General features: G+C 46.5%; 1 protein-coding gene across 6 annotated transcripts; it reads left to right on the top strand.

Annotated features, from left to right (window-relative positions):
- The first annotated feature begins 14 nt into the window (after positions 1-14).
- Positions 15-24,104, top strand: LOC107141739 (NADH-cytochrome b5 reductase-like). Of its 6 annotated transcripts, XR_007351999.1 has the most exons (9): positions 15-118; positions 1,860-2,111; positions 5,335-5,483; positions 8,287-8,374; positions 11,987-12,091; positions 16,005-16,208; positions 20,035-20,118; positions 20,239-20,467; positions 23,514-24,104. XR_007351999.1 is itself a non-coding variant. In XM_015484957.2 (8 exons), exons 2-8 carry the CDS (start codon positions 1,923-1,925, stop codon positions 20,404-20,406), a joined length of 987 nt encoding a protein of 328 aa, XP_015340443.1. In that variant the 5' UTR covers positions 15-118; positions 1,860-1,922; the 3' UTR covers positions 20,407-24,104. The 6 variants fall into 6 exon arrangements, 5 of the variants coding, with proteins under 5 accessions (XP_015340443.1, XP_048671290.1, XP_015340445.1 ...); XM_015484957.2 differs by having other exon boundaries at positions 20,239-24,104; XM_048815333.1 differs by lacking the exon at positions 20,239-20,467.
- Positions 24,105-24,745: the final 641 nt, after the last annotated feature.

A 24,745-nucleotide genomic window follows, 5' to 3' on the forward strand; every position in this document is an offset into this window, starting at 1 on the left:
CCCCGCCCCACAGTCCGTTTTCACTATCTCATAGGTGGTTCCTGAAAAGAGCTCCCCGCCTTTGGGCGGGGGTGGGAATCTGGTACATCCTCACGTGAGGGGACTTGCGGGAATGTAGGTGAGTGCTGGTGATGTAGTAAAGGGACTGGGGCAGGAGAAGAAGAGCGCCAGGACCTCAGAACCGAATTAGAACCTCCTTGACTAATTACGAGCAGCTGGAGCTTGGCCATAGCTCCTATACCCCTCCTTGTCGAAATGGGGATAGAAATGCCTGAGCTAGCGCCCGGCACGTAGTGGGTGCCTGGAAAAGTTTCCTTTCCTTTCCGCCCACTTCTCACTGCTGCGGGACCTTTAGTCCCCATCCTCCCTCCCCTGTGCCTGAGGGTGGCCCGGTCCACCACACCCGCTCCACATCCCACGACTGGACTGAAGCTCTTCCCATACGCCGCCGAAAGCGAGTTAACTTTCCTCCGTTCTGGGGCTTTCTCTTTCGCCTCTTAGAGGCAGGGCCACAGCGGTGGAAATGTTCCTTTGCTCTTTGCTCCCTATTTATGTTATTTACAAATGCCTGACGCAGCAGGCGCCGTGCTAAGCACCAGTTTGGCATTGGTGAATAAAACGTGAGAGTCAAAAGAGTTTACAGTTTAGAAGGAGACACATGGCAGGTAGATAACGTATAGCGACACTTAACATCCTATCCCTTCTCCCTAGTTATTTTTCTAACTATTTTCTTCGTGTTTCCATTTTGGTTTTGTTTAGAGTAGTGCCTGGCACATAGTAAATGCATGTTTAATGACATACAAGACGCAAATACGGTGCATAATAGAAAGTAACAAGGGTAGAGGTTCAGGGAGGACCTCCTAGGGGCAACGACCTTTTAGCCAAGGCCTGAGGGTGGGGAAAGGCATCCAAGAAGAGACAACAGCATCTGCCAAGGCCTGACTTAAAGATGGTGCCTTTTAGATCGAAAAAGGTAGAAGCAGAAAGGAATGGCGTGCAAGGTGTCTTTAGAGTTCACGATGAACACAGCCAACTTTTCTACCAGTTTCCAAAAAGCAGAGAATACAACTGTTAAACATGAAGAGGGTAGATTTAAGGCAGAAACTGATAATATGATAAGCCCATACACTGAATAGCAGTTTATAGTCAACAGAACTCTTACTTACCTCATTTTAGCTCCCCAAAGTGTAGGGAATAGGAAATTAGCACAAAGAAGAAACCACACCTCATTTATTCATAATACATACCTGGTACATGGCATGTAGTAAAAATGGATTCGATTCATGTAACACCATACTAGGTCTTAGAAAGATAAGGACCATGTTCTGCTCATCTATGTTGCATCCCAGCACCTACCACTGGGCCTAGCCCCCAATCTGTATGTGTAAAGTGAATAACCTCTCACAAGTTACTGGGAGCCTTCCATATGCCAGCTGTGCTTGGTGGGAGAATGTAGAAGGAATAAGACATTATTCTTGTACTGGTGAGGGTTCCAGCCCATAAAGCTTTCCTGAAGTAGAGCTCATGCACAGTAGAACAGGTTTTCTGAGGCTGAAATATTTAAAAAATTTATTTTACACAGAGGGACTGCCCTTCTAAAAGCAATGGTAGGGCTGTAGCTGTAGCCCAGTGGGTAGGTAGAGCACCTGCTAGCATTCACTAGGCCCTGGGTTCAATCCCCAGTATTGCAAAAATAAAATTAAAAGTGCCTTAAAACCGGTAGTGAGTGTTATCACATCAGATAGCAGATTCTGTGTCCCCATCCTCAGGGTTTGCACAGAGCCTGGCACCTGCAGAATGGTGAGAATGTGAGGAATAGAGGAGACCAGAGTATAACCACCATGTTTTCCTTCTCCCAGGCCAGCAAGGGAGGGGGAAGAGCACCTTGTTGTCCCTCCCAGGCTGCCCAAGCCCCACTGAGAATGGGTGAGAAAGAAGAGGACACTGAGGAAGCCTGGCTACAGCTGCGGCCTGTGGAGCCCTTGCCTTCCCAGTGCTGTGGCAGTGGCTGCTCACCCTGTGTGTTTGACCTCTACCACCGAGATCTGGCAAGGTGGGAGGCAGCCCGAGCCAGCAACGACAGGAGCCTTTTGAGTGGGAAGCAGTCACAGGTGAGAGGCTGTGCAGACTACTGGGCCAGGGTGGTGGAGTTTACTTGGCCTCACCCCTGCAAACCAGCTCTGGGAAGATGTGACTGGACAGCAAAAAAGAGTGCACATACAGAGAACAGACAGAGCCAGGGTCAAAGTCCAGGCCTGGAACAAACTTATTAGCAGCTGTGGGGTTTTCATCCTCTGAGCCTTAGTTTCACCGTATGTATAATGGGGATAAACATTTGTGATGTTTAGCACAGACTCTGACATTTATTTCATGTAACAAATATTTATTGAGTGCTTGTTACACATCAGGACCTATGAGCCATGAAAGATTTAAGAGGGAACTAAACAGATACAGTCCTTGCCCTTACAGAGCAAAATAGTTTACAATATATATGAAGTAAATAGGGAATGTTGTTCTTTCTTCTTATTTCATCCTTGCTTTTTTTAAATAGTAAAATTTTTCTTTTTGTAACACTTATGAATGTGTGTGTGTGTGTGTGTATGTATGTATATATATATATATATATGTATGTGTGTGTGTATATATATATATATATATATATATATATATATATATATATCCGTTGTCCATTGTGGAGGAGAGATATCTTCCATTTCTGTGTCTTAATGTAATCGGGCCTCACCATCACTTTTCAGACAACTGTTCCCCATTGTTGGGTTCCAAACTGAACCAAATTTCAGTAATTTTTATGCTTGTTGTTCCTAAGCTATAGATCATACATCCTAAACAAATGCAGGTTTTTTTTCAACTCCAAAACATGACTTAATATCCATCCCTATTAAATGTTCCCTTGTAGTTCTGCCCCTGGAAGGTGGTGGTGGGGACCCGAGCTCTCTGTCTCTGCCAGTGACTGGGGAATGTTCATGACAGCTGTGCTTCTTCCTTCTCTCTGCCCTTCATCTCCACATGGATCATTTCTGTACTCCTTTTTGGGTTGTTTTTCTTTTTTTCTTTTTGGTGCTGGGAATCAAACCCAGGGCCTCAATCATGCTAGGCAAAGACTCTAGCCCTGAGCTACCATTCTAGTCCCCCTTTCATTTTTTTCTGATGTTTGCTCAAATTTCATTTCTTAATTCTCAGTACCACCAGCCACCTTCTAGATGTACTTGCTTATGAGCATATTGTCCATGTCTCTTTGCTAAAATGTAAGTTCCATAGGAGTGGGGCTGTGTTTTGCTCACTGTTCTGTCTTCTGCCAGCAATTCCTGGCATTATAGTCAATAAACATTTGTTAAGCAAATGAGTGAGTTTATCCTAGGTCTACTGAGTACCGTGTCCTGTGTGTTAGGCACAAGGAAGTTGTTGATAAAGTAAAGATTCCAGGACACCAGCCCTCAGTAAACTCAGCTTGTAGAAAAGGGACCAAGGACCATAAGGATGTACAAAGTAAGAGCTGAGGCCTGGTTAGGCCAGTTAATTGTGTGTCACTTTAGTTTGCTAAACCCAGTTTTATCTGAATATGGGAATATTAATACTTCAGAGGTTATTATGAGGATTTCATGGGATAAATAAATAAACTACCTGGCACATGGTAGATGCTCAGTAAATAGTGCTGTCATCACCTATCATAACAAATGGAAAGTTAAATGAAAGAAAGTTAATTTTGCCAATCTTGTAAAACAGTATATTTCAACCTAATAATAAATTTTATTTATTTAAATTTTTTTTATATCAAAAACTGAACTCAGAGGTGCTTAACCATGGAGCCTCATCTCCAGTCCTTTTTTATTTTTTATTTAAAGGCAGAGTCTTGCTAAGTTGCCCAGGGCCTCGCTAAGTTGCTGAGTCTGGCTTTTCACTTGCAATCCTCTTGCCTTAGCCTCCCAAGCTGCTGGGGTTACAAACATGTGCCACCAGGCCTGGCGTAAGTTTTATTTTAAAAAGTTTAATAGTCATAATAATAGAGATTTCTCATTTCCTTTACAATTAACATTGTGTAAGATATTTTTGTATTGTGATGGACATGGTAGTACATGCCTGTAATACTTTCTACTTCAGAGGCTGAGACAGGAAGATTGCAGGTTCAAGACCAGTCTAGGCAACTTAGTGAGATCTTGTTTCAAAATTAAAAAATTAAAAAAAATAAAAAGGGCTGACTTTACTCAGTGGTAGGGTGCTACTCGGTTCAGTCCTCAGTACAACAACAACAACAAAAAAGCTTTTATATTGTTATCTCATCTGATAACCATATGTTTATCAGGGATGAGTTGGTCCCTTTTTACACACCAGGAGACTGAGACCCAGAGGATCAAGTGATTTTCCTGGGACCCCACAGACGAGCAACAGCAGAACTGGAGCTAACTCTAGTGCTCCTGACTCAGTCCAGTGCTCTTTCCAGAGCCCCAGGCAGCTGTGGCCTCATGGGGGATCTAGTAGGGTGGGAGAGGGCACAGTGGAGGAAAAGTCTTGGATATCAAGCCTGAGAGCATTAGTTCTGTGATGCTGTCAGCATTCCCATGAATAGTGGGAGTTCCACAGTTGGTGCTGCACTCTGATTTGGACAAGAGGGAGTCTCAGGTCAGCTGAGTAAGGTGTGGGTATTTTCCAGAAGAGAAAATTCTGAGTCATGGCATTCAAAGAAATCTTCCTGGAGGAGTTGATAATGGGGTTGGAATGGTAATGGCAGTAGGCTGAGTCCTAGAAGACATGAATTTGAGTCCTTGTTTATAGTGTGACTTTGGGCAAGTAAGCCACTACCTCTCAGGTCTCATTTTACCCATATATAATATAAGGATATTGGATTAAATCATCTTTAAAGTGCCTTTAACTTCTCAACTTTGCACATCTAGAACTTGACAGGTTTGAATGCTGAGCAGGTCTCATGCATTGAAGGTGTCTTGGAGAGAGGGCACAACTGGGGCAGCTAAAGACTCAGAGGTTAGAGACAGCAGGTGTTCTTTGGAAGAGGGAGAAAAGTCTGGCATCTGATGCATGGGAGATAAACTGAGGCTTGAAGGTTATTCACTGGACCCTTAAGTATAAGCTAAGGAACTTTCATTTGATCCTGGGACTGACGGAAACCATGGAAGGTTTAAGAGTAAGATGAGCTGAATATAAAATGCTCTCATATTTTTGGATAAGAGGGAAATAAGGTGGCACTACTCTGTGTTACACAGAAAACTTACCAACACAGCTCTCCTTGGAGAACATGGGAAGGATGCTTTTGTGTCCCTTGGGCCCAGCCTCTAGCTGTCAGGTCTTTTCCTGTTGCAGAGCTGCCCCTCCAAGCTGAGCCCAGAGACTTTCCTGGCCTTCCGCATCTGTGCCCTGGACAAACTCACTAAGGACACCTACCATGTTCGATTTGCTCTACCTGGGAACAGCCAACTCAGCCTGCACCCTGGGCAGCACCTCGTCCTACGGTACATTCAGGTCACGGGAGGACCAGAGCCTTGCTGCCTGCCTACCTTGTCCTAACTGGTGGCCTTAGGCAACTTGCCTGACCGCCCTTAAGCCTTCATTTGTCTTCTTCAAAATAGCAATATATGACTCAGATGTTCTTCAGATGGAACTAGACCTAGATAATGCATTATCATGAAAAATAATAATACAAGCACTTTAGCAGCACTTATTATCCAAGGCACAGTGTGTGCATTCGTATGTGTGAATTCACATAACCCTCACAAAGTCCTGTGTGAGTAGTTGCCACTATAATCCCCCACAGGAACCTGAATTCAGAGAGATTTAGGAACTTGATCCAGGTCACACAGTTAGGAAATGTTGGAGCCAGGATTTGAAGACAAGCAATCTGGCTCTAGGGCCTATGATTTTAACCTATTATGGTTAACACCAGTTGACAGAAATGACACTGTCACTGAAAATAAACTTGCCCAATATCACATAGCTGAGAAGTCAATGGAGCCAGGATTCAAATCAAAACAGCCTGGATCCTGAGTTATACTCTTAGCCACTTCTCTGAGGTTTGTCCTGACCTGCTTTAGTGCTCTACACCCACTTGGATTCCTGCCCCCACCTTTCCAGGGACAAGATCCTTTGGGATATCCAGGGATTGGTGTCAGCCAGGCAGTCAGTTCTATGAGTTTGGGGTTCATCAGAGAGATCTGGATTTGGGAGTCATCAGCCCATATCTGGATGGCATTTAGGAGCATATGTGTTTGTATGAAAAGAGGAAAGAGGATAGATTTGAACCCTGAAAATTCTGGAATTTATGGGACTGGCAAGAGAAAGAGGAGCTGGCAAAGGAGACATAAGGTGCAATCAGAGGATAAGGTGGGCACCAGGAGAGAGCTTATTGCTGATCAGACTCCAGGTATGTGTCTAGGTGCTTCGGACTTGGCCTGGCTGGCAGTCTTTGAGGCTCACTGTTCTAGGAGGCAGGAGAGCCCCAGGCAGGTCACAGCCTCATGCAACCCTTAATCCGTAAGCCAGGGATGCCCAGAACCCCTACCTCTAGACTGGCTTCTCTCCTCCATCCTCCTCACTATCCCAGTGACATTCCTAACGTATTCAACTGACCATGTCACTCCCTGTTCACTCTCTGATGCACCTCAGTACTTCCATGATAACATCCTAAGCCAAGGCCTCCAGCCTCCCTTCCCACCAAATTCTTCCCTGTCCCCCACTCCACATGTGTTCCTTGTGTGAGCCTTGCCATCCCACGCCAGTTCCTGACTTGTCGACATTGTCCTGCCTCTAAGCTTTTGCCTGGGCTGCCCCATATGCCTGCAGTTACTTCTTTTCCTGTCCCTACTGTGATCTGTCAGTGGCCTGCTTATCCCTTAGTCCTCCAGGAGGTTTTTGGGGTTTTACAGATGAGAGCGATTGCTCCCTCTGTCAGCTTTACCTCTGTTGCAGCAGACATGCTGGCTCTTTGCATCTATGTCATCTCATATGTCTGTTCTTGTTTCCTCATTTGTTTCATAAGCATTTATTAAATATTTCTGTTTAGTGCCCTGCTTTTGATGCATCGAGACAGGGTCTTTTTAACCTTGCATACCTCAGAGAAGAACATTTTGCACATGACAAGCCTGGAGAAGAGTGCTTGGGTGCTCTTTAAAAGCTGTGAGGAGTAGTGGTGGGGAACCTGGCTTTGGAGTTGAGTTGCAGTTGAATTCTAGCTGTGCGATTGACTTCTCTAAGCATAGGATTCTGCATGTGGATATCATTTGAATGAAATGAAATAGCATGTATAATATGCTTGGTGCATAGTAGGCATTTAATACAACCTGGCTATTATTGTTATTCATGATTGCTATCCTGACCCCATGATAACATTGTAGAGAGGACTCGTGCAGGGGATAGGGCTTTGGACTAGTGTTCCTTTGAGAATCCTTCCAGTTTTGATACTCTGGGTGCATGATAGTGTTTCATAAATCTAAACAATTTTTTTAATCTTTATTATCACTACATAGTTGAGACGAGGTCAGGAAAAACCACAGCAGTGTCCCCAAAATTGCTTACATCATCAGTGTTTTTTTTTGTTTGTTTGTTTGTTTGTTTTTGTGTGTGTGTGTATCAAACCCAGGGCCTTGTGCATGCAAAGCAAGCACTCTACCAACTGAGCTATAAAACTAGCCCCATCATCAGTGCTTTTTTTTTTTTTTTTCAAATAATAGTCCATTGAATGGACATACCACATTTTTTATGCCTTTATTTTTATGTGGTGCTGAGGATCAAACCCTAGGTGAGTGCTCTACCGCTGAGCCACAATCTCAGCCCCATCATCAGTGCTTTTTGAAGCACTCTTCCACCTGTAATTCCAGTGGCCCCATAGTCAGGACATAGATGGCTGTCTCCATTTTGCAGAAGGGGCAGCTGGAATATTAAATTACTTTGCCTGTCACAACCACCATATGGCAGAGGATGAGTTCAGTGCTCTTTGTTTTGCTGTACCTTGCCTCTCAGTGAAATCTCTGGGGATATCTGGATTCCATCTTCAGATTCATCAGTCTGGCAGAGAAGGTTCCTTTTTTTTTTTTAAAGAGAGAGAGAGAGAGAGAGTTTTTTTTTTTAATATTTATTTTTCAGTTTTCGGCAGACACAACATCTTTGTTTGTATGTGGTGCTGAGGATCGAACCCGGGCTGCACGCATGCCAGGCGAGCGCGCTACCGCTTGAGCCACATCCCCAGCCCAAGAGAAAGTTCTTGATAAGGGTTTGTTGAATGACTGGCTAACCACCTGACTGTGTATTTCTCCTTCCTAGAGGGATAGTAGATGACTTGGAAATTCAGAGAGCCTACACGCCCATCAGCCCTGCCAATGCAAAAGGATACTTTGAAGTTTTAATCAAGGTGAGTTGACTCTTTGGAGGATGCTCCTAAGATGTCATGAATTGGTACCTCCCTTGCCAGCTTGGTTGGGATCGAACAGTTTCCATCCAGTGTTCATGTGGGAAGAGGCTGACTTACAGGAACAGCAGGCCAGGTAAAAGGAGCCTTCTCCCCTCTCCTTTTCCTTGGGAAGGGGTCTGCTGGACGACTGACTGAGGGCATATTCTCTATAGATTTTAGGAGGAACTATTCTTTTTCACCTTTTCCTATCAGTGAAGAATGAGCACAGAACTGGGAAGTAGAGGAGAACCAAATCTCCACACTCACTGTGTGTTGGGCATTGGGGTTCAAAGGTATGTCAGACATGGTGACCACCCTCAAGGAACCAACCCTGAGACATGAGTGACAGATGCTGTTATCGAGGAGGCCCAGCCCAACTCAGGGCAGCTGGGGGTGTAGGGAAGGCAGGCCATGCTTCCTGGAAAAAACTGTGTTTAAGGAGCAGGGAGTGAGGGGAAATGTGTGAAGGAGTCTCTGCAGGCAGGATTTAGGGAAGTAAGTCATTCATCCCGGAACAGAAGAATGCGTGCCAAGGGAGGAGGATATGAGTTGAGAGAATCAGGAAAAAGGTGGGATGTGGAGGACTTTGTGAACTGAACTAACCTGACATCACCTCTGCGTAGGAGGTGAGCAGAGGCAGGGCCTTTGATACACTTGAAGTAGTATGAATTGGTGGTTGTGGGGAATGGCATTGTAGGCTGATGGATGGATAACCAAATGTAGGGAGGTGGTGACACAGAGTAGGTCTTCTAGGAACTGTACCCTGTTCGAGTGACAGGAGGAGAGGGTGCTCATAGCGTAGTCAGGGCAAGTGGAGGAGTTGGTAGAGATGAGATGAGCAAGTGTGTCAGATGCAAAGTGCCCTGGAGACCCAAGGAGTGGGCAACAAATGTACAAGGAGTCATGGAGGTCCAGTATGCAGAAAAAATAATTAGATTGAACTACACGAAATGGCTGATACTCTGACATTTTTTACTTAGAAATAGTATTTCACAGTAGAGCTCTAGCCCATCATTCCCAGATGGAATCCTGGGGAACACCAATGTAGAAGGATAGCTTTCCCATCCTAATCTCCCTTTAAAACATGCATTATTATTCCTATTTCATTGATGAGCAAGCTGAAGCCCAGGGGAACCCAAGGTCCATAACTAATCAGTGCTGTGGGGGATGAGCCCTGCCCCTGACTCCAAGATGCCGGTGTTGTCTTCCCTCCCACTTCCCTGCCTGCCCTGCCTGCTTCAGAACTCAAATGTTTATTCCCTCACACATAATCCTGGATGGGATCCCTTCTGCACGCTGATGTTTGTCTGGGAGATTCTGTAAATCCTCTCCAAATGGCCTGCTTCCCTGCGCTGCTTGTCTGGGTGTGTTTCTGCTGAGAGGATAAGCCTGGAGACAGTTCTCCAGAGCAGCTGGATCCCTCCCAGCTGTAAGGCTGATTTTCTCCTTCGTTTGCTGGAAAGCCTCTCTTTAGAGAGGCACCTCATTATCCCTAAGCCGCTGGCTAGGAAAAGCCAGAAATGTCTTTGCAAATTGGGAAGGCAGCGGGGTTTTCCAGTTTGCCTCCCCTTGTAGAAAGGAGGGAGGCTGCACTTCTGAGACACCTGCAGGGTACGGGACACTGCTTCTGGCTCTTTGTTCTCAATTCAACCTTATAACGACAAGTAGATTATATTAGCCCCATTGTACAGATGAAGAAACTGAAGCTCAAAGGTCCTCAGGCAATATGACCCCAAGTAGAAGGATAGAAGCTCAGTGTCCATTTTGTTTTGCAGTGCATCTTGAGCATCTCCTCCAAACCAGTCCGTGTAGAGACTCAAAAGAATCTTTCACTTCTTCCTGGTACTGTCTATGGCATAGGGCCTCTGAGGCCACAGTTGGGGTTGTGTCTCCCCGCCAGACTAGGGTCAGAAAACAAAGTATGCTCTAAGACCCAGTCTCCAGAAAGGCAGGAGCAAAACTTTGCCCTCCTTGGTGGTAGAGCTCAGAGGTAGAGCCCTTCCCTAACATGGAACACCCTAAGATCATCCCCAGCATTGCAAAAAAAAAAAAGGACTCTTCTTCTCAGACCTCTTCCAGGTGAACCCCCTGCCTTTTTTTGGGGGGGGGTATTAGGGGTGAACCAAGGGTGCATAATCACTGTTCCACATCCCCAGCCCTTTTTTATATTTTATTTAGAGACAGTCATCTCCCCTGCAGTGCCAGCATGGTGCCTGGCACAGAGTGGGTGTCACCCAGGCAACATAGACTGCCCACCTCCCATGGAGGAATCCCTTCCACAACCTTCATTTTCTCACATATTCAGCACATGGTGTAGGGTAATTCAGACATTATAGGTCCCTTGTTTAGAACCTCAATAAGTTGCTGAGGCTGGCTTTGAGCTCACAATCTTCCTGCCTTAGCCTCCCAGCCAGTTGCTGGGATTACCAGCCAGCGTGACACCTCACCTGGCAGGACTTTCCCTTTGCTTATGCAGATGATAGCTGCAGAAGCAAAGGTGGTATCCAAGGTGGTTCTGGTGATGGAAAACATGTTTGGAGACCAAAGCCCAGTCTTTTCTTTAAGCCTGGCTGTACTCTCCTAGCATTTTATCCTTCTCATGGGAATTAGGTGTGTATCTGAGCTGTACATTCCTTCTAGATTGTGTGTGTGTGTGTGTGTGTGTATTGCTAGTCATTGAACCCAGGGCCTCCTGTGTGCTGGGCAAGTGCTTTACCACTGAGCTACACCCCCAGCTCCAGATTGTTTACTCTTAAGGGGAGGGCCTGAATTTGGATTGACTGATTAATTAATTCATTGAGATATTAAGTCCTTTCTATGGTTCAGACACTGGTTGCCTTCATGGAGCTTAAGGTCCAGTTGTCTCCCCTGCAATCCCAGCATGGTGCCTGGCACAGAGTGGGTGGCACCCAGGCAACATAGACTGCCCACTTCCCATGGAGGAATCCCTTCCACAACCTTCATTTTCTCATATATTCAGCACATGGTGTAGGATAATTCAGACATTGCAGATGTATGGCCTGCAAACCGGATCCAGCCCAAAATATATTTGATTTTGGCCTATATAGTGTTTTAAATTTTTATTAATTACTGTCATTTTAAAATGGGAGACTATAAATAAAAATACAGATTTGCTGCCTGTTTTAGATAATCAGAAGATTTGGCATCATCAGTTCCACAAACTATAGCTTGGTACCTGCAAAGTGGTCCTCCCTAGAAGGAACACGATCTCACCAATATATCACAGTCCCCACCACTCCCTACTGCTCCCTATAACTGAAATTGTTAACAATTGGTTGTGGGTCCCTGTGGGCATTTGAGTTGAGATCTTTGGTGAAGGCTACAGTCCTGTGGACTTGTATCCCAGCCTTGCCATCTCCCTGTGTGGGAACTTATGGGCCTCATCTGAACATCAGGGATGACAGTACCAACCTGTAGGTGCAGAGGTGGATTAGATGCGAGAACATATGTAAAGCCCTCAGCATGCAGGAAGAGCTCCACACTAATGACAACTGTGGTTTGTGTTGGCAGCATATGCCTTTCCCACTGAGTTCTCCCTGTGTTTGCTTTCAGTGCTATCAGACAGGGCTGATGTCCCGGTGTGTCAAGTCCTGGAGAGTGGGAGACACAGCTTTTTGGCGAGGACCTTTTGGAAACTTCTTCTATAAACCAAATCAGGTCAGTGCCAGCACCCTAAGTGTTTAGGAGATGCCCCTGGCTTACCTCCAGGGCTGTGATTCTCATATTTTAGGCCATAGAACCTCACTGTGCCTTTGTTCATAAGCTTAAACTCAATCCTGAGAGTATCCTTGGAGTTGAGAAAGGGAGGAGATAGAATAGTGGAACAGACACTAATAAACAAAACCACCTGCTGTGCTCCAAGACTATCTGTGGCTGCCCATTGCTCAGAAAACCAGACTCATTTACTTGGTGTTTAGGAGTCCGTGCCACATAACCCTCAGGTGCTGTTCTGTGCATTCCACTCATAGGGCCAAATATAGCCATGGCTCCCTGCTTAGGAGCCCACTGCTTCCCAGCTCAGAAGGCTATTGCCCTCGTCTTCATGGCATGTTACTTCCTTGATTTTCCCAGGAATACTTAGCAATTCCTCTTCAGTTGGTGCATATTTGAAGAGCAGTTTGGCAGTATATAACAAGAGTCTTAAGAATCTTTAAATCCTTTGACCCAGTAATTTCATGTCTAGAAGTCTTTTGTGTGGAAAGAATCCAAAATGCTGACTACTTTGCATGTATTCATGTTTTTTTTGTGTGTGTGTATAATAACAAAAAATTGGAGATAATTGAATATCCAACATTAGAGGTACAGTTAAATATTCTGGGTTCCAGTATACAAATATGCAGGCACTTGATAGAGTATTATCTTGGGTTTTAAAACATAATTTGTTTATAAATGATACATGCTGGGCTGGGGATATAGCTCAATTGGTAGAGTGCTTGCCTTGCATGCACAAGGCCCTGGGTTCAATCCCCAGCACCACAAAATAATAATAAATAAATAAATAAATAAATAAATAAATAAATAATGCATGCTTATGCTACAAGATCAAGTAATAAACATTAGGTAAAAAACTGAATATATACCAGGTTGAGAAACTAACTGAAAAGGCACAGAAAAAATATGAAAGGAAAATACAATGTAATATGCTAAACTCTGAATGGTAGAATTATGGGTGATTTTTATTTTCTTCATTTATTATATGTTCCAAAATTATACATTCTAAATTTTCTGCGATGATCACCTATTACCTTTATAATTAGGAAAACAAAGCAAAACAAAAACAAATGGAAAAGAATGAATCATGCTTACCTCGTCTTTCTTTTTGTTTAATTTTAAAATAGCATTTATTGTTTTTTTTTTCTTTATTATAAATGCAGTACATATTCATTATCCAGAAAAAAGAGCTTTAGCTATATAGAGGCAAAAACAAGAAAACAACAAACACCTGCAGGCCATTTCTTTAGATACCAGGTTGCTACCTTGATGTGTATTCTTCCAAATCCTCTTTCATGAGTGGGTATGTTGGCATAGGTACATACACAGGTATGCATACTGAGCACTTGCACATATGTATGTATTATAATGCTATCAGGGACAGGGTGTAGCTCAGTGGGAGAGCACTTGCCTAGCATCCACGAGGCCCTGGATTCCATCCCCAGCACCATAAAAAAAGGAAAATAAATAAATAATACCATCAGACACATATTTGGCACCTTCAGTGTACATACTCTGACCTTAGCACTTGATATATGTTAACTCAGTTCCCACAACAGTTTTCAGGTACTTCTGTCTCCAGTTTACACATGCATGTGTACACGTTAGTGCTCTTTCACAGGATTCCATAGGACTCCCCAGTACTAACTGCACTCAACCCTGTGTTTTAGCTCAGTGTGTCCCGGCCCCCCAGTCCCTGAGAGCAGGGCAAGGAAATTGTTCCTATTTCTTCCTTGCCTAGGGTAGACACCAGATAAAAAAGTTTGTCTTGACCACTTTTTCCAGGAGGGAACCTTCTGATGCAATGTTGCTATCCTTTATATCCATCAAACACTCAAAAGCCCCTGCATTTATTTATTTATTTAATATTTATTTTTTAGTTCTTGGCGGACACAACATCTTTGTTTGTATGTGGTGCTGAGGATCGAACCCGGGCCACACACATGCCAGGCGAGCACGCTACCGCTTGAGCCACATCCCCAGCCCCCCTGCATTTATTAATCTTTTTTTTTTTCCCAGCACTGATGGTTGAACCCAGGACCTGGTGCATAGTAGCACTCTGTCACTGAGCTACACCTCCAGTGCTAGCCCCTGCATTTCTCATCTGTGAGGATATAGGGCCCAGTAGTCAGGGAAAGGCGATATTGTCTCAAACATTCCTGTTGGCCACTGGAAGCCTTGATCAGGGCTGGTTTTTCTCCCACGAGAATGCCTGGGTGCTGCTCCCCTCTTGCCAGCCTGCTTTGCTTCTCTGCACTTGTCTCATTACAGACAGATATTATATCAGCCCTGAGGCTGACACCCAAGCATGAATGTGCTCATGCAATAGACAGAATTGTTTACCCAGGCTCCTGCCCATGCTGGACTCCAGGGACCAGAGGTAAATCAGACAAGGCCTCTGTCCTCCCACTTAGTCTGATGGAGGAGACAAGCACACAAACAGATGACAACAGTATGCCTCCGTTATATCAAGGGAGGCACAGCAAGCTATGAAAACACAAAGGAAGACCCCCTTCCCTGGCCCTGGCTAGGAGAGGCTTCCCAGAAGACAGCCTGAACATGGAGAAGTTCAGGGTGGGTTGAGACAGGCTGAAGACATGGAGATGGGAGGTTGCATGAACAAGGACAGCAGGACATGGCCCCACAACAGCAGGTAGGAGGGTATCCTGAGCCTAGCAAAGGGAAGCAGTCTAATTGGATTAAACCTCAGCTCCTCACCAGGCACTTTATGTCATCTCTTATGAGCCTCAAAACACTTTTTGAAATAGGTGTCATTATGAGGAAGTGCAATTGTGTGTGTGTGTGTGTGTGTGTGTTATTGGGAATTGAGCCCAGGTATGCTCTACCACTGAGTTGCATCCCCAGCCCTTTTAATTTTTTATTTTGACACAGGGTCTCAGTAAGTTGTTGAGGCTGGCCTCAAACTTATGATTCTCCTACATGAGTTTCCCGAGTATCTGTGATTATAGATATGCACCACCACCCTGGCTTATTTTTTTAATTTTTTTTTTTTTTTACCAATTAAGAAACTGAGGCCCAGATTGATTTAAAAAAAAAAAATGCCCAGATCATATGGTTTGGTATTTCTACACAGAGGCCTAATCTCTAGAATGAGGGAAGTGAATACTTCTCTGCATGGGGGTCAGGCACTAGCTTTTGATGCACTCATCTTAAGAAGGCTTGCCCCTCTTTAAGAGATCTAGAGCCAGGAAATGAGTTTAGTGAGAGGAATTGAGGGAACTAGGCCTCTTGAGCAGGAACTTACCTTGATTGCATGACTCTTTTGGACCAATGCTGTGTTAGACACTTGCGTATATTGTCGCATTTAGTCTAGAGAAGGGTAGGCTCTGGGGTCCAAGATGGGGCCCAGAGATATCTTCAAGGCTGCCTAGGGACAAAGGAAGTAGCCCAGAGAATAGTGCTGTGATGGAGTTGGGAGTGGGCAAGGCTTTGGAGGGAGCAGGTTTCAGCTCAGCGTGAGGTGGAGAGATCTCCCTAGCAGGGGCAGTTGGCCTATGATGGAGCAAGCTGATTTGGGAGGCAGTGAGTTCCATGGCAGCAGAAGCTGTGAGCAGAGTCCTTGTGGCAATGCTTTAGAAGTCAAACAAGCCCGGGTTCAGGTTGGACTACACTGCTATGTTCCCTTTCAGCCTCAAGACTCCTTAATCTCTGTTATACATACCTCATATGCCTTTCATAAGCCAGGATGACTTCCTGAAGGAGAAGAGAGGGGGCATAGATGGGTGGAAACCCAGAAAGAGCACTGCTTCTGGTTCAAGCAAAACCAAGAAAAGGCCCATAAGCAGGACAGGTGGGATGAGACCCTCAATCCACCTGTCATGCCCATTCTACTCCCCAGTATGGTGAGCTCCTCATGCTGGCTGCAGGCACAGGTCTGGCTCCCATGGTGCCCATCCTGCAGAGCATCACAGACAATGAAGATGATGAGACCTTCGTCACCCTGGTCTGCTGCTTCAAGACCTTTGAGAGCATCTATCTGAAAACCTTCCTCCAGGAGCAGGCCTGTTTCTGGAATGTCCGCACCTTCTTCATACTCAGCCAGGTAAGCCCAGGGAGGTGACTTCCCTCCCTGAGACTCTGCAGTCACCTTGCATCCATCCCAAGGACCAACCTCTTTGCGCCACGTTGCACTGATAATCCCTGTCACTGGTAGTATACCCACAGGCTCCTGGCACAGAAGGCGGGTATTACTATGGTCTCTTTTTTTTGCACTAGGGATTGAACCAGGAACACTTCACCACTAAACTACATCCCCAGTTCTTTTTATTACTTTACCACTGAGCTACATCCCCAGTCCTTTACAGTTTTAAAATTTTGAGACAGTCTCACTAAGTTGCTGAAGGTCTTGCTAAATTGCTGAGGCTGACCTCAAACTTATAATCCTCCTGCCTCTGCCTCCTGAGTTGTTGCAGTTATAGGTGTGTACCCCTGTGCCCAGCTCTCACCATGTTCTTATGCAGAATGTAAACAGAACTCATCAGCGAAAGACAGTTGTGTCACACTGTAGACAGGATTGAGCCAGGATTTGAGCCCAGGACCGACTCCTTCCCAAGCTCTAGCTCCTCCCACCATCCTTTGCTGCCTCCCCCACCCTCTGGCATCACCAGCTGTGTGACCTGGGACCAGCCGTGGAGTCAGGGCAGGCTCGATGTATTCAGTTCCTTGGGACCAGGACCACATGTTTGGGTCAGCACTGTTTGTTCAGGGATTAATGTAGTGCCAGGCACAGAGTAGAGACTGTGTCAGCAACTGATGGTCCAAACTGGATCCAGGTTCCCTCCATTTAGAAGGTTCCCCATCACCTCAGTTCATCTGCTCATGAGACTCCCCAAGCTGCAGATTCTTTATCTGTAAGTCACACCGCCTTCTGATACTGCCTCCCTCTGGTTCCCTATACCCTTCATTCACTCTAGTGACCCTTCTTGGATCCTCCCCACCATAGAAGGAGGACCGTCTTTGCGCTTTATCTCAAGCCAGGTCCTCATCTGCCTTTGTTCTTCTGCCTTCCTTGGTCTATAGATTTAATTCTCCTTGCACCTGCTGGCTTGAGGGTCCCTCCTGGGGCCTCCCAGCATTCCTTTTTGCTTATGGTCAGTCTTCTTGCCCTGTACTGTGGACACCCCTCTCATTAATTTCCTCTTTGAGGCATCTGTCACTTAGCTGGTCCTCAGCACTGTGGTCAGGTGGGTGAGGGTTGGGTTAGGAAACTGAATTTCCCTTCCTCAAACCAGAGTTTCTGGGCTCCCCAGGAGCCAGGGTCTGTGGCCTGTCCATGGGGCAGAGTGCTCAGTGGTAAGAACATCAAGAGGGTCATGCTTGGTGAACATTAGAAGCAGCAGGAAGTACCCAGGCAGGGCACAAAGCCAGAGGCTAGTGTGCAGCCTGAGGGAGTGGGTGAAGGAAGGCCATGGTGCCCCTGCCCAGGATAGTGGGAGTGGGGCAGGAGGGTGGTAGCCACCTTGGATGCTGACCAGCTCTCCTGTCCTCTGTCCCCCACCCACATGCCTACAAAATTCCAGGACACAAAAGTGAAGATGACCCACTCCCTGCCCTGTAGGCGCTCAACTGTGCACGGAGAGATGGCACAAGGACAGGACAGCTGATAAGGGTTCCCCCTCCTTGAGCACTTTCTCTGCCTGGTATCATTTGAAGCACTGTGTGTAGGAACTAATTTAATCTCCACAGAGTCTCATGGGGCTTGTACTGCCATGATGCCCCTTTTAAGATGTAGAAATTGAGGCAAAAATGATTAAGAACAAAATAACCCAGCCAGCTGGTAGAGAGCTGGGATGCTGGGACAGGCCAAGTGGTCCTGCTCAGTGGCCTTTCTCTTTGTGCTCATCACTGTAAGATAGCACAGCACAAGATGCTGAGAGGCAAGGATGGTCAGGATGCTAATGGCCAGCAGGCAGAATTGGGAGGGCTTTGTGGAGCAGTTGACCTTAGGGCTTTGATGTTGCAGAGGCCTGGGGTTGGGCAGGGAAGTGGGCTGCCCATTGATGGAGGGGCAGGTAAAAGGGGCTGAGGATGATGGCTCTGCCCCTTCATACTCCCTCGAGGGCTCCTACTCCCCTAACTGGGCCCTGGAAATTGTGTCCTTCGGGGTCTCCCACTCCAGTTACTCCCTGCCAATTTGTTGTTTATTCTGCAGCCTAAATGACAGATTTGATGGACTACCACTTTGCTCTAGCTCTTTCCTGGCTCCCCACTGCCATTAGGACAGTGTCTAAACTCAGTAGCCCTGGCAGAATGTACAGTTTTGCCTCCTGGCCCAGCCTCCCTGTGTGCTGTGTCCTGGTGTCACTGGTCTGCTCAGTGGTGCAAGTGAGCTCTGCTTTCCTGGCTGCTAGGCCTTTGCTCAAGCTGTGTCCTCTGCCAGGGGAGCTGTCCCCCTCCCTTTCTTAACACCTGCTTACCCTTCGCATCCTGCTGAGGGGAGCTCATCCTGGATGTTTGCCCAGAGCCCCTGGGTGGTGCTGGTGTTCTGCTGTTACAGCCCCACTCTCCTCCTCTACTTGCCACACCATCATTGCTTACAGGCCCCTCCTGACCTGAGCAGCAGCCAGACCCAGTGCACTTTGGGGTGCACAGTTAGGGTGGCGGCAGGCAAAGCCAACTGGCCTGAGGGAACTGAGCATTGGGAAGGAGAAGTGAAGCCAGCAGGCCCTACCAGGCCCTGCCCTTGAGGCCCCTTAGGATGAGTCAAGACTGTGGAGGGAGTATAGGCTCAGACTATGAAGGGAGTGTGGGAGGATTCACATCATCAGGAGGACTCCTTCACTCTCCAGTGCAAGAGGGCTTTTGGGGTCAGATAAGCTCTGTGAGGTAGGGCTCCAAGGCCCTGTGAGCAAACTTGATGCTAGAAGCCTCAGCATCCAGGGCTTCTACAAGGTTTCACCCTCTGTGGCTTGCTGGACCAGGGTTTTCCACAGCCTGTGTCCTCATCCATAGCTCAGAGAGGTCAGTCACACAGGAAATGACGGAGCAGCTAAGATTCCAACTCGAACCCCCTCTCTCCATCCTCTCTGGCCCCAGGAACTAGCAGCTGGCCTTCATAGGTCTCCAGAGTGTCAGTCCTGCCCTGGGCTTAGTTGTGTGCTGATGATATGGTTTCTTCTCTTTATTAAAGTTCTTCAAACTGTGTACACCTAATGATTTGTACACTTCTCCATGTGTAAGTTATATTTCAATAAAATGTTTACTTAAAATAGAAAAAGAAATTCTTCTAAGTCAGCTAGAGGTGGACCGATTACTTCATGAACCTAAGGGAGGAGGACAGCTGTGAGCCAGAGATGGAGGGCAGGAAGAGAAGGGGCCTGGGCCTCTTGGGCCTCTATGTGAAGGATAGATCCCCTTTTGTTATGGCGGCTCTGCTGCCTGGGACCTGTGTTACACACAGCCGGGACAAGACCTAGAGACTCATCTGTTTGAGCAGCCACCATGTCCCCTACCATCATACCTGGCATCAGTGGGCACCTGGCAAACATCTTTAAAATAAACAAGGAATTCATTGAAACCTTAAAACAAATGAACAAAAGTATGCCCTGAGGTGACAGTAATGGATCGCATTAGGGATTCTGGAAACCCCCTTATCTATGGGGAGAACCGCTCCCTGCCAGTGTCAGCTACAGAGGCAGTGAGAAGTGGTAAGAGTAGAGTTCTGCACTTTCCCAGGGAAGCCTCTTCTCCTCCCCATACCTCCCCCGCTCTGGGAGGTAACAGCTCCCAAGACTGCTGCAAGGGTGATGAGGATCTAAGTTTGCTTCCTATCCTCTCTGTGTCTCTTTCCTCATTTGGTAGAGAAGAGCTGGCAATGTGAACTCTGAGGAACCCATGGTAGTCACTCCCGCTCTTTCTGATCTTCCCAGGAGAACTCTCCAGAGCAGCTTCCCTGGAGTTACCGAGAGAAGACCCACTTTGGTCACCTGGACCAGGACCTGATTGAAGAGCTGGTTAGTCGATGTCGGAGAAAGCCATTTGCCTTGGTCTGTGGCTCCCCCAAGTTTACCGAGGACATGGCCAAGTGCTTGCTGTGTGCAGGCCTGACTAAGGACTCCTACTTTCTCTTCTAGCCCGGATCTCCTTTCCAAAGCCTGACCAGGGGCCTGTTGCAGGGACACGGGAAGAATCTCAGACTAGAATCAGAAGTCATGGCATCCAGGCATGGCCCTGCTGCTCACTTGCCATGTAACCTTAGGCAAATGTCTTCATCTCTTAGGATTTCTGTTTCTACACTATAGGGTTAAGCATTTCTTCCTGGCATCCTGCTGTGTGGAACGAGGGCTGTGGGAGCCCTGATTGGTAAGCATCCAGCCTTAGAGTCAGGGGGACTCCTCCAAGGAAGCCAAGTCTAGGATAAGTAGCAGTTGGGCAGGAGAAGTGGGGAGCTGCCCTGGTTCTTCCAATTAGAAGGCCCTTTAGGAGCTCCAACAGTGGTGTTCATGCCAGCTCAGAACCCTAGGTTTAAACCCTCTAAACCTTCTGTGTTTAGAGAATGACCCCAGCAGAAGCTAAATGCTCTCTGGACAAGGACCATAATTTATGTACCTTGTGCACTGAAGGCCTTGGATTCTGACTTGCCAGCATTCTTGGAGCAAGGCATTACCCTGGATGACCTCTGTATTGGCTCCAAACATGTCCCACTGCAAGCAGCTTTGCACTCAATCTCCTTACTCTGGCTCTAGAGTCTGGGCAGCCCAGAGCCCTTTCTGTAGCTTAAGAAGAGGCCTGGAGGCAGACACCTTCCCTCTTCCCGCAGGTGGCTGGCTCAGCCTGTGCCTTCAGCTGGGTGCCCTGGTTACAGTTGCTAAGGAGATCTAAAGATAGAGCAGGAGACCTGGGTCCCTCTCTCAGCTCTGCCCGCAGTGGTTGCTGATCCAGTTCCCCCAGCCCTCCCCATCCCACTCCCTCCATCCTGCAGAGGGCGTGCCCTCTCCAGGGAGCCTGGTGCCCCTGGGCAGTGCACTGCACTTAATATAATTCTGCTTTTTTCAGCCTGGGTTCCAGTGTGCTGCATCAGCACTGGCTGGCTACGGGCCATCCCCAAAATTGGAATTCTAAGCAGTGGAATCTTAGCCATGGGACATTAAGAGCTAGGTTTTTGCAGTCATAAATTTCTGGTCCTCATATCAAAGCTGAAAGTATAGGATGCTAGAAAATGTCTAGTCCAACAGAGTGATATAAATGGGGAAGTCAAGGCCCAGTAAGGCCAAATGACTTGCCCAAGGCGAAAGAGTTAACAGGAGAGCTGTCACCACACGTTTCCTAATTTCAACCCTGTGCTCATAGTTCTCCACCAGTGGTTTTCAAAATGGGCTCCACAGGGCTCTTGCATGGATGACAGCAGTGAAAAGATGGCCAGAGGGATCTCCAGGCCCCACTTCAGCCAGAAGAGTTCTATTTTTATCCTATTTGTATACTGGGGTGTGGAGTAATTTTGTCAGAAAGGATTTTCCTGTCCCCCCCCCAAAAAAGTTACAACAAATGTGCTGTGCCATGTTCACCAAATAGTCATGATAAGCAACAGAAGGACATGCAAAGGGTTCACACTGTTCCACAGGAAGGGATTCTGTGCTAGATGGAGGAAGGGTTGCTGGATGTGACCTTCTCCAAGACCATACGCATGTGAGCATATTAAAGGCTTTGAGAAGACTACGGGTTTCATTTGGTTTAACCCAGAGTTTCTCAGGCATTTTCCTCTAGAACACTTCTGTAGGGCCAGGCTCCCTCCAGCACAGTGCAATGAAAGGAAAAGGCCCTGATAGAGCTCCCAAGTAGGGACTGTTGATCTCCTGCTTGACCTGTGCCTGGGGCAAGACACTTTCCCTCCTTCAGGGCCCCTGTAACCTCTTGCCAGTGTCCTTGTCCTGCCCTCTGCCAGTACATCCTGTGGACTCTACTTGAAAGGTTTTTGGAGGCAATTATGAGCCTGACTCTGTTCTAGATACTTAGGAAACAACAGTGGGCAAGTGCTGCCTTCCTGTCAAGGAGCTCCAGCCTAGCCAGGAAGGTAGGGGTTAAACTTGTAGATCTGAAAAAATGGAGTGTGGAGTAGGACTAGAAATAAGCTAGTTCTAGGGCTTTACCTAACCTAGGGAAGGCTAGGGACATGCCACTGTGCCCCTGTGGATGGAGAGTACGCTCACTCATAACTAGGGGTGGAGTGGGGGTCCTCACTTGGAGAGTAAAGGTCTGGGTCAGTTCCTTCATATTTTTCTTTGTGCCATTTTAGAGATTTGATATTTAGGTATTAGACAAGGTCACCTCATGGTTAACAGCCCCTCTTGTCCTAGAGTGGTCATCCTTCCCCTCCCTCCACATAGAGTCTGTGTAGTCTGGCTGCTGGCGGGATCACTTGTCAGGGACATTGGTGAGGACCTAGCCATGCCTTTGGTGCCAAGATCAGAAGGACTCCTGTCATCAGATACTTGAGAGCTTGTGTCTGGGTGTTGTGCCTTGCAGGGTGCCTAGTGAGCCCCAGAAGAGGAGGAGTGGTTAAGATGTGTGAAAACAGACCTCTTGGGATTTGGGATGAGACTCTGGGCAGCTGGTCCATCCCTCCCATCTCCTGCTGGTGCCTTATGTAGGCCATCGGGGAAGTGCTGTGGGTGGTGGCCACTGTGTGATATTGCAGTGGTAGAAGGAGACTTAGGAGCTGGACATGACCAAAAGGCATCAGGAAATCAACAAAGTGACAACAGTTCTGTGATCAGATAGGTCTTGGACTTATTCTAGGCCCAGGCTGTCCCCTTTGGGCCCTGCTCTACACTAATCAGACTGATTTTCCTAACGTGCAAATTCATGCCTATCACTGTCCTACTTAAAGTCTTTCCATGGTTTCTTGTTACCTTCAGGACATGGCATCTCAGCTTTGCTCACCTCTCCAGACCTGTCCTGTGCTGCCACCTGCTCTGTACCCACCTCTTATACTCCATACGTGTTCTCTGGTATCATTGCTCCCTTCACACTTACTGCTCCCTTTGCCTGGCCAGCCTCCTGATTCCAGTCTCCCACTCTCATTTTTTACCTCCTTATCCTCTGAGCTCCTGGTTCAGTGTCTCTTCTTTGGGAATCCTTGCTGCCTCTTCCACCCCAGTCTGGAGCAGTGAGCAGAGACTCTTGAGTTCTTCCATTGCCACACCCATCAGACTGAGCACAGCAAGGGCCCTGCATAGCCCAGTCCACTGCTTCCCCAGCAGAGAGGGCGCGCAGTACATCCTGAAGGTCAAATACTTGAGTGATAAGCAATATTCATGGAGCAAGTGACAGGTGGCAGAATGCTTTTCATATTCATTGAAGCACAGAATCTTAACAAATATTTATGCTATTTTATTACCCCAATTTACAGATGAAGAAACTAAGCTTCCAAGTCATTGAGCAATTCTCCAAGGTCATGTAGGCAACGCAAGTTCCAACCTGTGGTGATTGTTGTAAAGGTTATATATGACACATGAATGCACCTGGAGATGTGTATAAAGATTTTTATTGCTGCACTGTTCAAAACAGCAAAAACTAAAAATTGTATGTCCATGAAGAAGAGAAAAAATGAACAGTTCCTCTTTTTCATTTGGTGCTGGGGATTGACCCCAGAGCCTCACGTGTGCTAAGCACACTCTGTCACTGAGCCACACCACAGCCCCAACAAATTGTTCTTATTCACCCAGTGGAACATCAGACAGCAGTTAAAATGAATGAACTAGACATCTGTCAACATAGACTAAATCCTAAAAACACCATAATGATGTGAATTGCATGTTGTAAAAGGATAGGTACAGTGAGACACCTGTACTTAGAAATTGTTAAAATCCAAAGTAATGCTGCCTTTTGAGTTGAGGAACCAGCTGCAAGCATGAGGCTGGCTCTGGTGATGGACAGAGGAGTTGGGTGGGGTCTCGGGCTGCATCTGTACTTGTATTATATTAAAAACATTTGAAATGAACATTGCAAAATGTGAACTGGTTAATCTGGGCAATGGGTTCACTGATATCTGCTAATATTTTCTATTTTGTTTTGTTTTAAATAATTCTATAATTAAAGATCTCTTAATATTTTTTTTTAGTAGTAGATGGACACAATACCTTTATTTGTTTTTATTTTTTGTGGTGCTAGGGATCGAACCCAGTGCCTCAAGCATGCCAGGCAAGTGCTCTACTACTGAGCCACTGCCCTGACCCTTAAAGATCTTTTTAAAAATATCGAATGTGGGCTGGAGTCATGGCTCAGTGGTAGAGTGCTTGCCTGGCATGTGTGAGGCCCTGAGTTCGATCCTTAGCACTGCATATAAATAAATAAAAGATCCATTGACAACTAAAAAATATTAAAAAAAAAATCAAATGTGAACCAGGCATGGTGGCGGGGCATAAGCCTATAATCCTGGTAACTTGAAACTGAGGCAAGAGGATCATGAGTTCCAGGCCAGGCTCAGCAACTTAGTGATCCTGTTTCAAAAAATGAAATGGACTGGGGATGTAGCTCAGTGGTAAACTGCACCAGAGTTCAATCCCCAGTTTAAAGTGTGTGTGTGTGTGTAATCTCAAAATGTGATTTTGACCCCAAATTGCAACGCTCTTCACAAACTAT

The sequence above is a fragment of the Marmota marmota genome, unplaced genomic scaffold (assembly GCF_001458135.2).
Source record: "Marmota marmota marmota unplaced genomic scaffold, marMar, whole genome shotgun sequence".
In the NCBI taxonomy this organism is placed as follows: Eukaryota; Metazoa; Chordata; class Mammalia; order Rodentia; family Sciuridae; genus Marmota; species Marmota marmota.